The sequence below is a fragment of the Acomys russatus genome, chromosome 21 (assembly GCF_903995435.1).
Source record: "Acomys russatus chromosome 21, mAcoRus1.1, whole genome shotgun sequence".
Lineage (NCBI taxonomy): Eukaryota > Metazoa > Chordata > Mammalia > Rodentia > Muridae > Acomys > Acomys russatus.
This window is the reverse complement of record NC_067157.1, coordinates 46,949,415-46,964,089: the sequence shown is the minus strand read 5'-3', so window position 1 is coordinate 46,964,089 and position 14,675 is coordinate 46,949,415. Positions and strand designations below refer to the sequence as shown.

General features: G+C 44.0%; 1 protein-coding gene across 2 annotated transcripts in view; it reads left to right on the top strand.

Moving 5' to 3' along the window:
- Syne1 (spectrin repeat containing nuclear envelope protein 1) overlaps positions 1-14,675 on the top strand; it is a 454,246-nt gene that overhangs the window by 184,408 nt on the left and 255,163 nt on the right. For both annotated transcript variants that reach the window (XM_051164670.1, XM_051164671.1), the window contains 8 exons: positions 2,516-2,695; positions 4,606-4,756; positions 5,115-5,273; positions 6,331-6,513; positions 7,968-8,069; positions 10,213-10,416; positions 12,664-12,871; positions 14,175-14,287. In XM_051164670.1, the coding sequence (XP_051020627.1) occupies positions 2,516-2,695; positions 4,606-4,756; positions 5,115-5,273; positions 6,331-6,513; positions 7,968-8,069; positions 10,213-10,416; positions 12,664-12,871; positions 14,175-14,287 (1,300 nt within the window). The remainder of the gene's footprint in view (positions 1-2,515; positions 2,696-4,605; positions 4,757-5,114; positions 5,274-6,330; positions 6,514-7,967; positions 8,070-10,212; positions 10,417-12,663; positions 12,872-14,174; positions 14,288-14,675) is intronic.

Here is a 14,675-nt window from a genome sequence, read left to right as displayed (position 1 = left end):
TCAGCAGTTACGACCACTTGCTGCTCTTACAGAGGCCTGGGGGTTGGTTCCTAGTACCCACATGGTGCCATACTACCACCTATAACTAACTCCAGTTCCAGGGGGTCTGACACCCTCTTCTGGCATCCCTGAGCACCAGACATGCAAGTGCTTACTCATACAAATACACATAAAGTACACATTAATCTTTTTTTTTTTTAAATAAAGAGTGCAGGCAGAGATCCATATGGTAGGTTGAGTGTTTCAGTAAGGACTGAGCAAGCTCATCATTGTGAGCAGATGACAAATGGCAGAGGCGAAGACATGCATGGAATGGTTCTTCCTTCCAAAGGGGAGTTTAGCGGAGAGGCAGGTGGCCATCTGAGGTCTGTGTTCATCCATTTAAGGGGAAGTCAGTGAGCTTGACCAAATGGTTCTCTGCCACTGCTTTTAACTCTGTCTGGAGGTAAGGAGGCAGATGAGAGGCTTCCGGCAAAGTTGGGGTTTTTCCAGTGGAAAAGCAAAGCAGCCGGGAGCCAGCTCCTGTAGTAAAGTGGGAAGTGCTTTTCATCTTCTGCTGCCCCCTCTGCAATCTTCCTTTACTTCATGAAGGAAACCTTGGCCCTTTTGAAAAACTTGAGGTCAGTTTTAGGCTTTGAGGGCAGAGAAACTCTGCGGTGCACTCCTACCTACGTCCATGGTGGGTGAGGGTCATTGTCCCCCGCCAAGGCCTCTGTCACTCATCCTGTTCTAATCAGAAGCACACAGGAAGCCAAAATCCCAGGACCACAGAATGCCCCTTATCAGATCGCTTGATATAATAACATATCAGAGGAGCTCAACAACATATCAGCAAGAACGAATAAGGCTTGAGAAAGTAAAACTAACTTTCCAAGTAAAGAGAGCAAATGCTTCCTGGAGCTCATCCAGGAAGCTACCAGCAGTGCAAGACACCATGAGTCTCTCTGGTCAGCTCAGGCCAAGCAGGTGGGGGGAATCCTGGAGCTGCTGGAGATAAAGGTCCAAATTGGGCTCAAGAGCCCTGTCTCTATTCCACTAAAAAGCATTTCTGAACGTATCCAGTCTTGGCTATATGGGATCCTCGCTGTGGTGCTGTGAGCACTCTGTCCCAATGTTTGCTGGGTGCAGAGAATGGGAGCATTTGCCTGCAGCCACTTGGGGAATAGATGGGCCAGTGCATATTGTACTCTTCAGCATAGCACCAAAATGTAGGTGTGCTTTTAAATCTTATTTGGCTTCTTGTATCTCTACCTCCCTCCCAACCCTTCTTCCATCCTAAAGCCTTCCAACCCCCGAACATCAAATAGGAGAGACAGAAGGTTAGTGGGGAGAGAGGGCGTCGACCTTCAGATTACTTCCTGCTGCCTAGGGTCACTGGGTTCCTTGGGGCAAGTTTGAGCTTCCTGGTCCGGATGTCCACTCTCTTCTTCTTTGCTCTTGACCAATTGACAAACCACAAAAACAGCAACCAAGAGCAAGGGGCAACAGTAGCCTCTTCCTCTTCTTTGGAGCTCCCTGTCCCTCTCTGGGCTCTGGCAGAGTCCCCAGAATTAAATTATCCACAGCTGGCAAAGGTCACGTCCCTGCTAGTGCACGAGACAACCATAGCTAACAGCTGTGAGCAAACTGAAGCTGCCCCATATCCCACACCTGGGGTTAAAACAAAAACATATTCATATAACATAACTGGATTTTGAAAGAAACCACAATTCTCACTACACCAGTATGCATGAATGAGTCAGGGGCCTCCTGAGTGTCCACATACGTAGATCTGCAAATGCTTATACATTGGGGGACATAAAATCAGGATTGCTTTCTCACAGTAATTTTTTTACTAGAAGAGGGAATTTAGGTTTTAAAAGTAGATTTTTCAATAAGGCTATGGTGGAGGTCTTTTGATTTTAGGTGAAACAACTATGATGCTGAAGTATAATTATTCATGTGACCTGGATCCCAGAGCTCAGAAAGAGTTCCCGTGATGACCTTTAAAAGAAAAAAAGAAAAAGGAAAAGAAATCGCCAGGGGTGGGGGTGGCGGTGCATGCCTTTGATCCAAGCACTCCAGAGGCAGAGGCAGGCGGATCTCTGTGAGTTCAAGGCCAGCCTGGTCTACAAAACGAGTCCAGGACAGCCAAGGCTACACAGAGAAACCCTGTCTCAAAAACAAAACAAAACAAAACAAAACAAAAAAACCAAAACAAACAAAAAGAATTCACCTACTTAGCCTTAAAGATTAGCCTTCTTTGAGAAGACTTCTACCATCAAAAAAGAGATGAAAGTTCAAGAAAAGGTTGACAATAAATAGTGAGGGTGATTTTCAGCATTTTCTGAAATACAGTCATTTTGCAAAATCATTTTGAAAGGCCTCTTTATCAGTTGATAACACATTAGTTGCTGTGCTGGAAGGTTTGCTAGCCATGTTAATTATGTGCTTTCTGAGCTCGTGGAGTGAGAACTAGGAAGTACCAGTTCACGGCTTCACTAGATGAACACTAAACTCCCATTTGAATTTACAGGTTGAGAGTGTTCAACCAGCTGGAGGATGAGCTAAACTCCCACGGGCACGAGCTCTGCTGGCTGAAAGACAAAGCAAAACAAATTGCCCAGAAGGATGTGGCGATCGCACCTGAAGTGGATAAGGAGCTAAACCACTTAGAAGCGGCCTGGGATGACACTAAAAGACTAATTCACGAAAAGTAAGTCAAAGTTTCCAACTCATTTTGTGACACTATGAATTGCCTGTTGCTTACTAAAGCTCATGTTCAACAGCCAGTCTATGTGTTCTAGACCCTGCTAGTGATGTTAACACTTCAGACATTCAGCCAAGAGCCAGGTTCAGTGAGAGAGCCTGGCCCAAAAAATAGTGTGTGTTTTTGTTTTTGTTTTTGTTTTTGTTTTTTTAGATGCATTGCTCTGTCCTTCACACACTAACAGCAACACATAACTTTTTTTTTTAATTTTTTAAAAGGGATCGTAGGATTCACATGACCTGATGACCTGGGTCACGGTGGTTTTTTGTTTGTTTGTTTGTTTGTTTGTTTGTTGAAGAATAATTAAATGGAGCAAGAGAACAAATAAGATAGAGAAATGCACTCACTCACTCACAATCAACTCACTTTTGATGATGCCCCATAAGCAACTTGATGGAGAGGTTCTCTTCAATGAAGGATGCTGGGAAATTTGGCCACTCATTTTTGCTTTAAAGAAGTGAACCTCAGACCCCATTAAGTCATATACAAAGGTCTTTGAAACAAAATTAGGAATGCCTTGTATCATGACTGTTAACATGTTAACATATGTTTTTAATTTAACCAGATCACATAAACATTGTTTTGTTTTACGTGCTGTTTTTTTCTTCCTACCTTCCTCTCTTAATTATGGCATTGAAAAAAAAAAAAAAAAAAAAAACAAAGACAAAAACCACAAAAACAAAAACAAAAAACCCTAAAGCCGCATGAAAAACCATTTTAAAACTTGAAAGATTTGAGCGACTTCTGTAAGATTGAGCTGGGGAGCAGGTTGGAGTTTATGTGACAGAGTATTAACTAACAGCAGTATTGATGTAAGTGGGGAGTGTGGGGCTCCTGGACCGTGCCTCCAGGAGAAGTGGCACGGACTGCAGAGATGAAACATGTTCAAACCCCAGAAATTTCTTCACATTTGAGACTTACAATCTCATCCTGAGAACGGAAGAGGTGGGACAAAGCTCTCACTGTTTTCTGTGCCTGCCTCAGGAGCACGTGACACAGGCCCAAGGTTGCAGCTGATCTGTCACATGACCTTGTCTCCCACTATCTTTCCCCATGCGAATCAAGCATCGCCAGCATCCTAGCCTCAGCCAATCAGATGGATTCATCCTCAAAGCCCCTCCCCACTGCCCAAGGTTTATAAGTCTCTGGTTCACATGAAATAAAGAGAGTGCACCACCTATTTCATCAAAGATCGTATGCAACTTGTCATTTATTCTGGAAAAAGAGGGGCTCCTCTTCTCCATGAAGGATTTACTATAGGTCTCCTGGACTAGACTTCTGGCTAGGCAGCCATAGCTGCCTAGGTCACCACAAAGCAGCTGCCAGACCTGCCTTCCGACCTTAAACCGAACAGGCACAGTGGGTGTTTGCCTGCACCCTCTGCCATTAGTACAGTGGCTGAACGGAAGGGCTGTAACACTGCAATATCACCGCCAGCTTCAGAACTTCAAATTTCCACTGCTATCTGCTACTGGCAATCTCATTAAAAAGAGTAACACGATTGAAAAACTCTTTTCCATACCCACTGTGAGATTGGGAGTCTTGTGCACAGACCTTGCTATACGTGCTTTAGTCATTCCTGAGGGAAGCGGAACCTGGAACTCTGAGGTTCCTGTTTCCACTCGGAAGCTGGCAGTGCTCAGACTGTCCAGCAAAAGAGGCATGTACTTCCGGTGCAGTGCTTGGTAGCAGCCTGGCATCGGGAACTATGGAACCACGGGGGAGGGCATGGTTTTCTCTTGGTGCCCATGCCGGCCTCAGAATGCGTTTGTGCAATGGTACATTGGGTCTAGCCCAAGCGCACCCATCCCCATCCTGATGCGTGGTAAGTGAGATGTTTTCTTTAATCATTACAGCCAGGGTCAGTGCTGTGGACTGATTGACTTAATAAGAGAATATCAGAATTTGAAGTCAGCAGTGTGTAAAGTTCTGGAAAATGCTAGCAACACTATTGCGATGAGAGCTACAATAAAGGACCAAGAGGACCTTAAGTGGGCTTTTTCCAAGGTAAAAATGCAAGTGCCTTTATTTAAGTGGTCTACCATGCTTGCTCATGCATTTTACTCTTCACGCAATTTTCTGCACAGTTGTTTCTGTTAGTACACTTAGTGTGAATAATTCCTCTTAACAGCTTCAACTGTTTTTTAAGAGCACTAGTATCCTAAATTTTTTAATAAAAAATTATACATACACATATACATATGTCTGTATATGCTTATATATACGTATATGTGTATATATATGCACATACATATGATTGTTAATTTCTGCAAGAAACAGAACAAAATGCATCTCTTAGAGGCAAATGTTTTTAAATCCTTACCACTGGTTGTTTTATTAATTAAAGAAACACTTATGTCCACAGCATGAAACTGCCAGGAACGAGATGAATTCTAAACAGAAAGAACTGGATAGTTTTACCACCAAAGGCAAACATTTGCTATCCGAGCTGAAAAAAATCCACAGCGGGGATTTCAGCTTGGTCAAGACAGACATGGAGAGCACCCTGGACAAGTGGCTGGACGTAAGCGCGCCCCCTGGTGTCCCTGAGTGGCTTATGCACAGGTCCCTCAGTCCAGCTGGCAAAGGATTAACCAGAGAGCTGAGTCAACTCCAAAGTGAAGGAAATGACATTCACGTAATAGTTGACAAAACCTATCGACAGGTTTCTGGAATTCTATTTAATAACTCCAAGCATGATAAGTTACAACTCAGAATGTTTCCCATCTCCAAATGTTGGTGTTAAATCAGCAAAAATCAGATAATTTATCCACCTCCTATGGAAAATCAAATCACAATAAGTAGCACCTTACAGTGGCAGAGACTGTAGTTTGCACTGAAGAGCATCAAGCTTGTAGTTTAAAGGTGTGGCTTTTACCTCTTGCACCATTATTCTGCAGCCCATGGCCAGATGCTGCATATTTTCTTCATCATAGGTATGCTCAAGTCTAATTAACGCCCACAGGCATATCATAGCTTAACAAATAACGTCCTTTAATGATGCTCTGGGAATAAACACAGGGCTGGAGAGATGGCTCAGAGGTCAAGAGCACTGGCTGCTCGTGTAAGAAGGCCCAGGTTTGATTCCCAGCACTCACACAGCGGCTCACTGCCATCTGTAACCCTAGTCCCTGGGGATACACGACACCCTCTTCTGGCCTCTGCAGGCACTGCACACATCAGGTACACATATGTACAAGCTGGCAAAACAGCCATACACATAAAATAAGTTTTTAAAAAGAAAGAAAGAAAGTAAAAGACCAACCTGCAGAGAGAGAGAGAGCTCATTACTCTATTCTCTTATGTAGCAAGGGACACTTCTATGCATCCTAACATACCCTTTGTCATTAGTACCCCAACTTAAATAAATGAAAAGTGAATGTCTCAGAATTCAAATGACTTTCCCATCAAAGGATTCACTCTTCATATTGGTTAGCATTTAAGGTACACCAATTAATGTACAATAATTACTTTAAGATTTTGTCAGAATATAATTTGTCTTACCAGGAAAGCATTTTTGGGCGGAGTGAGGGTCCCAGAACCTCATATTTTCATGACCCGGCTCCTATTTTCTTTGCCAGGTCTCAGAGAGAATTGAAGAAAACATGGACAGGTTGAGGGTGAGCCTGTCCATCTGGGATGACGTCCTTTCAAGTAAAGATGAGATTGAAGGCTGGTCCAACAGCTCCCTTCCACAGCTGGCTGAAAACATCAGCGACCTGAACAACAGCCTCAGAGCTGAGGAATTCCTAAAAGAATTTGAGGTAACTGACAATCTGTACACCTAGAGGTAGGGATACATCTTTATATAAAACAAGAGAAAAAAAATGGGTATTCCTAAGTCCATGCTGTCTTTCCAAGACATGGATGACCATGACAAAAGTCACCTAACTTCTTCAGCTTTTGATTTAAAACATATATTAGGCTCTAGTTGAACATTTTTTTAAAAAATTATTTCTTAGTCTGTGGCTTGTATTAGTGACTTTTCTGTTGCTGTGATAAAATACCCTGACAGAAATCAGCTTTGGAGAGAAGGGGTTTACCCTCAGTGCATCATGGCAAGAAGAGCATGTGTGAGGCTGGCCGCCCACATTCATCTCCACACAGCAGGAGTGTGAGGCTGGCCAAGCACATTTCATCTCCACATAGGAAGTAGAGACAAATCTGAAAGTAGGGCTAGGGTATAAACCCTCGAAGTCCGACCCGTTGGCACCCCACCCTCTGGCAAGGCTTCCCTCCTAAAGCATCTATGACTTTTCCAAGCAGCGCCACCAAGTGGCCAGCAAGCCTTCCAACACAGGAGCATTTGGGGACATTTTTCACTTAACCCAGTCTCTCTGAGATGGGCTTTTTGTCGCTGACCTTGTGACATGCCAGTTAGTGAATCAGTACACTGGAACCAACCCAGTACCTGGCGCTGTCCTTCATACCGCTGGGCCTCTCTTCCCACCTGCCCCAAATGAGTGTAGCTCAGCGGTGACTTCCCTAACTGCTAGCTGCTTCTGTAAAAGGCCACCCAGCCAGGCAGTGAGTTCCACATTGTCACAGTGAACTGCATCCTGGGCTCAGGCCATTGGAGGCTCTGTGATCACAAAACACTAAATTCTGTTTTTCAAGCCGAGAGGGCTCTTTGATCCCTCTTTTGTGACTTGAAACTATGACATTTATAAGCATCTTTACTCAATGAGGGTTTTTGGTTTGATATTCTTTTGTGTGTTAATTGTTGATTCAAAAAAAAGGGTGGGGGAGGTAACCTATAACATGTCAAAATGATTTCTGCTTCAAGATCCTGTAAATATTTGTTTGAAGTGTGTCTTCTGTGTACTGTTGACAGTCGCTGGGCAGTTTGGTGTGCATTTGTGTGAGCATGTTTCTGTAAGACTTTACTGTTGCCATAGTAACTAGTAATAATACTGCTAATGAATACACTGTGGCCTAGTGAACATCTTCACTGACTCACCACTTTTGGTCAGTGTTTCATTTTTTCCAGGGGATCTTCTATTCCAGTAAAGGAGGCTAGGGAGGAAGAAATCCCCTCATATCCCCTCTTATTCAGTGAACTTTAATGGTAACATTTTCCATGCTTGTGAAGAAGTGGAGCAGATTTTCTAAGTACTGCTTGAAGCTGGCATCGTGACAGCTCTCAGCATGAGAGGCCAAGCATAGCCTGTCCATCTTTAGATTAGTGATGCCTTTCCCTGTGTCTTTGCTTTCATAGTCTGAAGTTAAAAACAAAGCCTTGAAATTGGAAGAACTGCATTCCAAAATCAGCGATCTTAAAGAACTAACAAAAAATCCAGAAACACCAACAGACCTTCAGGTAAGCACATATTTCTAATAAATATCACATGAGAGCCAATCACATACGTCCTTGCTCCCAAAATGTGTGTGTGTGTGTGTGTGTGTGTGTGTGTGTGTGTATCACCATAATTCCTGGCAAATGTAGGCTTTTTCATATATAGGGGTTAAACATTAACACCAGTGAGATTCTAGGTGCTAATATTTATTATATATTTACAATTTAAACATTATAACGTCATAATAAGAGTAGTCCTATTCTTACTAAATTTTGGATGCATTATCAACCTGATTGTTTCTTGATACGTTTTCTGTTTAGACATGAATAGAATCCCCCCCCTTAATGTGTATGTGTTCTTACTAATAATATGCTAATTTGTCTACATAGTAACTGGGCCTGGGAATAGAGTCAGGACTGCTACCTTCCCTTCACGGCCTGTCCCAGTCCCAGGAACATCGAGACAGGCCGGTAGGGAAGAGCTGGGTTGGCTAGACCCACCCACCGTGGTAGGTCTGCTTTGGCCAACAGCCTCACTAGCTCCTGGCTGAGGTCTCTGGTCCCTAGGGTACCTTTCCATATTTTTTTTCAGAAGCTATATTCATGGATTTTCTCTGTATTTTCTCTTCTTGTACCACTGTCTTTGATTCTCTCTTTAACTGACTTAGCCATGTCTTGCACTGATCTTAGACATGTATGGGAGTGTGGGACATGTCACTTTAAGCAAAGGAAGCGACATTCCTATTCACAACTGACAAAAGGGGATGATGACCACTGTCACATATATGTGGGACATCTGTGGGCAAACAAGCTATTACACAGTGAGGACTCAGCAAGGATTTGGTGTGAAAGCAACTATTTGTTCCTCGGCACCTCCCCTTGCTTTTCTCTCTCTTGCCCCCTCCCCCACCCCAAGGAAGTATGGTGATAGATAGGGCTTAATCGCTGCCCTCAAGTATGGTATAGGTAGAAGGATTTCTGTGACACCACTTCGAGGGCAGCATAACTTGCCCCTTGCAGCTGGCAGCCACTAGCATCTGGTTTCTAGACCCTTGCCAAGCTGGCTGGCTGACTTCTGATGTAAATGCTGGTATGGGTGGCCTGCCATGTCAGCAGCTCTTGTGGTGGCAGCTGGGGTGGGGGTGAATGCCAGCATGTGGCCTCAGCCTAGAAGTGTAGAGACCACCCTTAGAGCCCACAGTGTGAGGACAGCTGGCCTAACTAAGAAGGCATCCTAGGAAGATAAACTCAGAGATGCTGAGGCCTGAGAAAAGACGGAGTAAAGAGGCAGTACAGAGTGTATGCGTTCATCCAGCAACCTTCAGCTGGGGAGTCAGCAGTGAGAGCGTTCTCCGAAAAAAACCCACAGCCGAGAGAGAAAAGCAGGGGCTGTGAGAGGCAGCCCACACTCATCCGTGAGTCTGCAGTTCAGAGCCCCTCTCCCACCTCCAGCCAGTCCAGGTCTGTAGAGGCTCCAGCTGTGCCAAGCAGGGATGGAAGAGCACAGCAACAGCAAAGCAAGAAGAAAAGAGGCTCTCAGCTAGTGGCTCACAGCTGCTCTGAGCTAGGAGTTAAAAAACACAGCAAGCCTTTATGTTTGATGCTTTTGCCAAACAGCACTGATCTTTGCGTTGTGGGATTGAGACCTATCTTTTGGCTTAGAGTAGTTATTACGTCTCTTTATTAACTCAAGAGCCACAAAAAACAACTTTCCTGAAATACCTCATCCCAGAAGAAAACAAATAGCTGTACCACACATCTAACAGGATAGAATTGCTCCGCCGTTGAATCCTATGATGGGTTTTTCCCCAGTCAGAGCCACTTCCAGGCATGGCTGTGTGAGTGAGCGTCCCTTGTGGAGACTCAGCAGCAGGCTTCTGGTCCAGCTTTTCTTTTAGGATACCGTTTCGTCTTCCCTGGAACCTCCATCAAAACCACACTCCATTCAGGTGAAGGGCTAGCTGCAGCCCTGCTCTTTCCCTTCACACGCTACTCTTGGCAGCCCACACTCCCTGCTTTCCCGTCCTGAGAAAAACTGTTAGTATTGGAATGGCTTCCCTGGCAAGCCGACCTTGTTCGTGATGGAGTCACACGTAAATAGAATTCCTAGCGAGTGAGTGTGCTCTTAGTCCTTCCAGGTCTTCACGAAACCGAGCTTTGTATTCAGTTTATAGAAGCAGACTTACGGCAGATGCTCGAGCACGCCAAAGAAGTCACCGAGGAAGCCAAGGGAACCCTGAAGGATTTCACTACTCAAAGCGCCCAAGTGGAGAGATTTGTCAAGGACATAACAACGTGGCTGACCAATGTGGAGGAATCACTGACCAGATGCGCCCAAACCGGGACTTGTGAAGGGCTGAAGAAAGTCAAGGTAGGTCGAAAACTAGCTTTCATCATTTCCACTTGAAGTCTATGTCCGTTCTCCTATTTTGTAGTTATGATAAAGATATAACGTCTGCTTTCAGTTGCCCACATTTCAAGTATTAACACCCAGACTAACTCATAATATTAGGCAAAGAAGAGAAAGTGGCCTGAGAACTAAATGCAAGCATGAAGAAGTGAAAGATGGGTAGACAGCATACACTGCTGTAGGCCCTACCTGCCAGCTATGCATATATGTGTGTATATATTTGTATTTATATGGTATGTGTTATGTATATAGTATCTATTTTTGTATATGTACATAGTGTATATATATTACATGATATATACATATACACACACAGGAAGAGGGAAAGAGATCTTTTTCAAAAGAACAATGTCGAAAATGTGTGTATATATATATATTTCTTTTTGTAAAAGGGTGAAGCCTGTGGAAAGCTTGTTTGACTTTGTATCAGTTTTTAAGCTTGAACCTCAAGTAGTTTTTCACCACTTAATTATCTTTGTGCTTAATTCATCTATAGAATGCTGTAATTTTTTTTAAGTGAAGAAATCATCCTTTGGCCTCTCTTTAACAGATGACAGTTCCGCTCAACCATTTGTTGAGTATCCATATTGTATTCACTTTTTAACATTGTCCTTTCAAAAAAAGATCTCTTTCTTTCATCGTGTGTGTGTGTGTGTGTGTGTGTGTGTGTGTGTGTATGTGTGTGTGTGTGTGTGTGTGTGTGCTTTCACATGTGAGTCCAGGTGCCCATATGGTGCAGAAGAGGGTTTGGAGCAGGAGTTAAAGGTGGTTGTGAGCCTCCCAACCTCGGTGTTGGGAACCAGTTTGGGTTCTCTGTGAAAGTAGCATAAACTTTTAGCCACTGAGCCAGCTTTCCAGCCCTGGCCACTCTTCTTCCTTAGCATAGTTTTATACTACAGTGCAGCCAAGGTCGCAGGGCTTTAAATCAACTGCTGGTGTGTCCACATGGCCTCTGATCCCTACACAAAAGCACGCAGTGACCCACCGACCACTGTGAGCTGCACTAGTTCCTAATGTAGAACTTGAACTCAAGGTCGTAGCTGAGCAACTATGACAACCTGCTAAGTTTGTTCGAGATCACAGACTGTAGCCCAGATTCCAACTACTTTCCAATAGCTTTTTGTTCCCAAGGGACTGTGAGACAGCTCAGTTGGTAACCTGCCTGCTGGACAAGCATGGGGACCCAAACTGTCTTTAGAGAGAGAAGGACACAGGAGGGAAAGGGAGGGAGGGAAGGAGGGAGGGAGGGAGGGAGGGAGGGAGAGAGAGAGAGAGAGAGAGAGAGAGAGAGAGAGAGAGAGAGAGAGAGACTCAAACTTGTAATCTTGCAATCTTAGTGCTGGTTGTAGACGGATAAACCCCTGTGACTCAGTCAGCCTAGGTAAGTCAGAGAGCACCAGTCCAGGGAAAGATCCTGTCTCAAAATCAAGACAGAAAGATCCTGGTGGCTGTCCTCTAAACGCTACATGTATACATATACATTGCATGCATACACAGGAACACCCACCCACACACACACACACACACACACATACGCAAAGATAGAATATAGATAGTCTATAAAATTTGTTATTTTGCCTATTATACAAATTCTTTTCAATTTCCTAATATTTATTTTTATTACTTTTGAGATTTTACTTGTGCTATATTTACATAATTTCTATTCTAATCTCCTCTACTGCTTCTGTGTCCCCCATTTCCTCTCAAATTCATGACATCTTTAATTATTATTGATGTGTGTGTGTGTGTGTGTGTGTGTGTGTGTGTGTGTGTGTGTGTGACCTACTGAGTCTGTTTAGTGTTGATCATATATACATGTGTTTAGAGCTAACTACCTGAGACTGGCTAACCTGTCCCCATAGAGAGTTGTTTCTCCTTCTCTTAGCAGCCATTGACTTCCTGTAGCTCTTTGTCTAGGGGTGAGGCCTCGTGAGAGTCCTTCCACCCATGACGAGATGGCAACTGGTGCAGTCATTTCATTGTCCATATCTTGCTTAGGGGACCACCCTGATAAGATTTCATGGGTACAGTGGCTCACCATATAGAAGAAGCTTTAAAACCCCACCCACAGGTATATACAACTCGGGAAATTTCAACACTGTTCATTTCAGATCCTAAATCCATACCAGAGTCCAATAATTATTGTATAGCTCTTGAACAGAAAGAGCATCCGTCACAGTATATTTACAGTGTCCTTTCATCATGTAGGACATACAAAAAGAACTTCAAAGTCAACAAAACAACATCAGCTCCACCCAAGAAAATCTCAACAGTCTGTGCCGGAAGTACCACTCAGTGGAGTTGGAGAGCCTGGGCCGGGCAATGACTGGGCTAATAAAGAAACATGAAGCCACAAGCCAGCTATGCTCCCAAACCCAGGCCAGCGTGCAGGACTCTCTGGAAAAACACTTCAGTGGTGAGCTGAAGGGCTTTAGTCTGAATCATCTGTTTATGAGAAGGGATTTGGACCAAATGCTGCTAGAACCTGCCAGCAAAAGTTTGAACAAACCTTCCATCAGACTTAAATTCATTTATGCTCTGAGATTTGGGTAACAAAAATTCTATTCCAGATGCTCTAACCTTTCAGAGAATGTTCCCCCTTTCTCCTTGTGAAACCAGGAGTATACCCATTTTGATTATTCTGAATTTATTTATTTATTTATTTATTTTGGGTTTTTTTCTTTTGAGACAGGGTTTCTTTGTGTAGCCCTGGCTGTCCTAGACTTGCGTTTTACACCAGGCTGGCCTTGAACTCACAGCAACCCACCTGCCTCTGGCTCCCAAGTGCTGGAATTAAAGGCATGTGCCACCACTCCCGGCTTGATGATTCTTAATTTTATCTGGATCTTCTACATAGTAGCTTATGCATGTGAAGAACTACCTCCGTTCACGCAGTCAGCAGCTGTTACCCAAACAGCTAGAGACACTTTGTCATGCTAGGATGGATTGTTGCCATAAACTTGGATGCTAGAAGAAGCCATAGCAATGGCAGCCATATGGTCCAGAAACTTCCCACTTCCCATCTTTGCTTCTGAGAAGCCATGTTCCATTCTGTGGGAACATAGTGGCTTTCTAAGTCAGTGGTTCATGCCAAGGCCTTGAGGAAAGCCAGTCTTTCAGGGTTGGGAGAGGGCTGTTCAGGGCTGGGGAGCCAGCCCAGTAGGGAGCCCCTGCCTCTGTATCAAAAGCTGACTCTGGTGGCATGTGTCTCTTTTCTCAGTGCTGGGTGGATCCCTGGAGAACCCTAGACAGCCCTCTGGCTGAGTCTATGAAGTACACATTCACTGATGGACTCTATCATACAAAATAAAGTCAGAGAGAAAGAGAGGGAAACAGCTGTGGTAGACTTCTGGCTTCCACACACATGCATACATGTGCACATACCCACATATGCACATGTGCACACGTGTCTTTAACACTCCTGAGAATGTTGTTCCTGGCATTCTTATAAACTCTTTCCCAAAATAAAGGAACATAGTGGGAAGTCAAGCATTCCAGTCACTCTGTTACTTTTCAGTCTCTTAGAGGTAACTTCTCCATTCCACCATAAATATGCCTGGCTGCAGATCACATTATACCACTTTCCATATTATTTTCTTTTTGGAGTGTTTTACAAAGCAAGATGGAAAGGGATGGAATAGAGAAATAATTCATTGTAAAAGTCCAGGGAGCCTACTCAGCATTTTGGATTTATCTCTGCTTTTCATTATTTTCAAAAGGTTCTATGCAAGAATTCCAAGAATGGTTTTTAGGAGCAAAAGAAGCAGCCAGAAAATCGTCTGATCTAACTGGTGACAGCCAAGTTCTAGAAGCCAAGCTCCACGATCTTCAGGTACAGATGTTGTGGTCCTTAGATGTATGCTGTGGTGCTGGTATGGATGTTGTGGTGCTGATGTGGATGCTGTGGTGCTGATGTGGATGCTGTGGTGCTGATATGGATGTTGTGGTGCTGATGTGGATGTTGTGGTGCTGATATGGATGCTGTGGTGCTGATATGGATGCTGTGGTGCTGGTATGGATGTTGTGGTGCTGATGTGGATGCTGTGGTGCTGATATGGATGCTGTGGTGCTGATGTGGATGCTGTGATGCTGATGTGGATGCTGTGGTGCTGATGTGGATGCTGTGGTGCTGATATGGATGCTGTGGTGCTGATGTGGATGCTGTGGTGCTGATATGGATGCTATGGTGCTGATATGGATGCTGTGGTGCTGATGTGGAT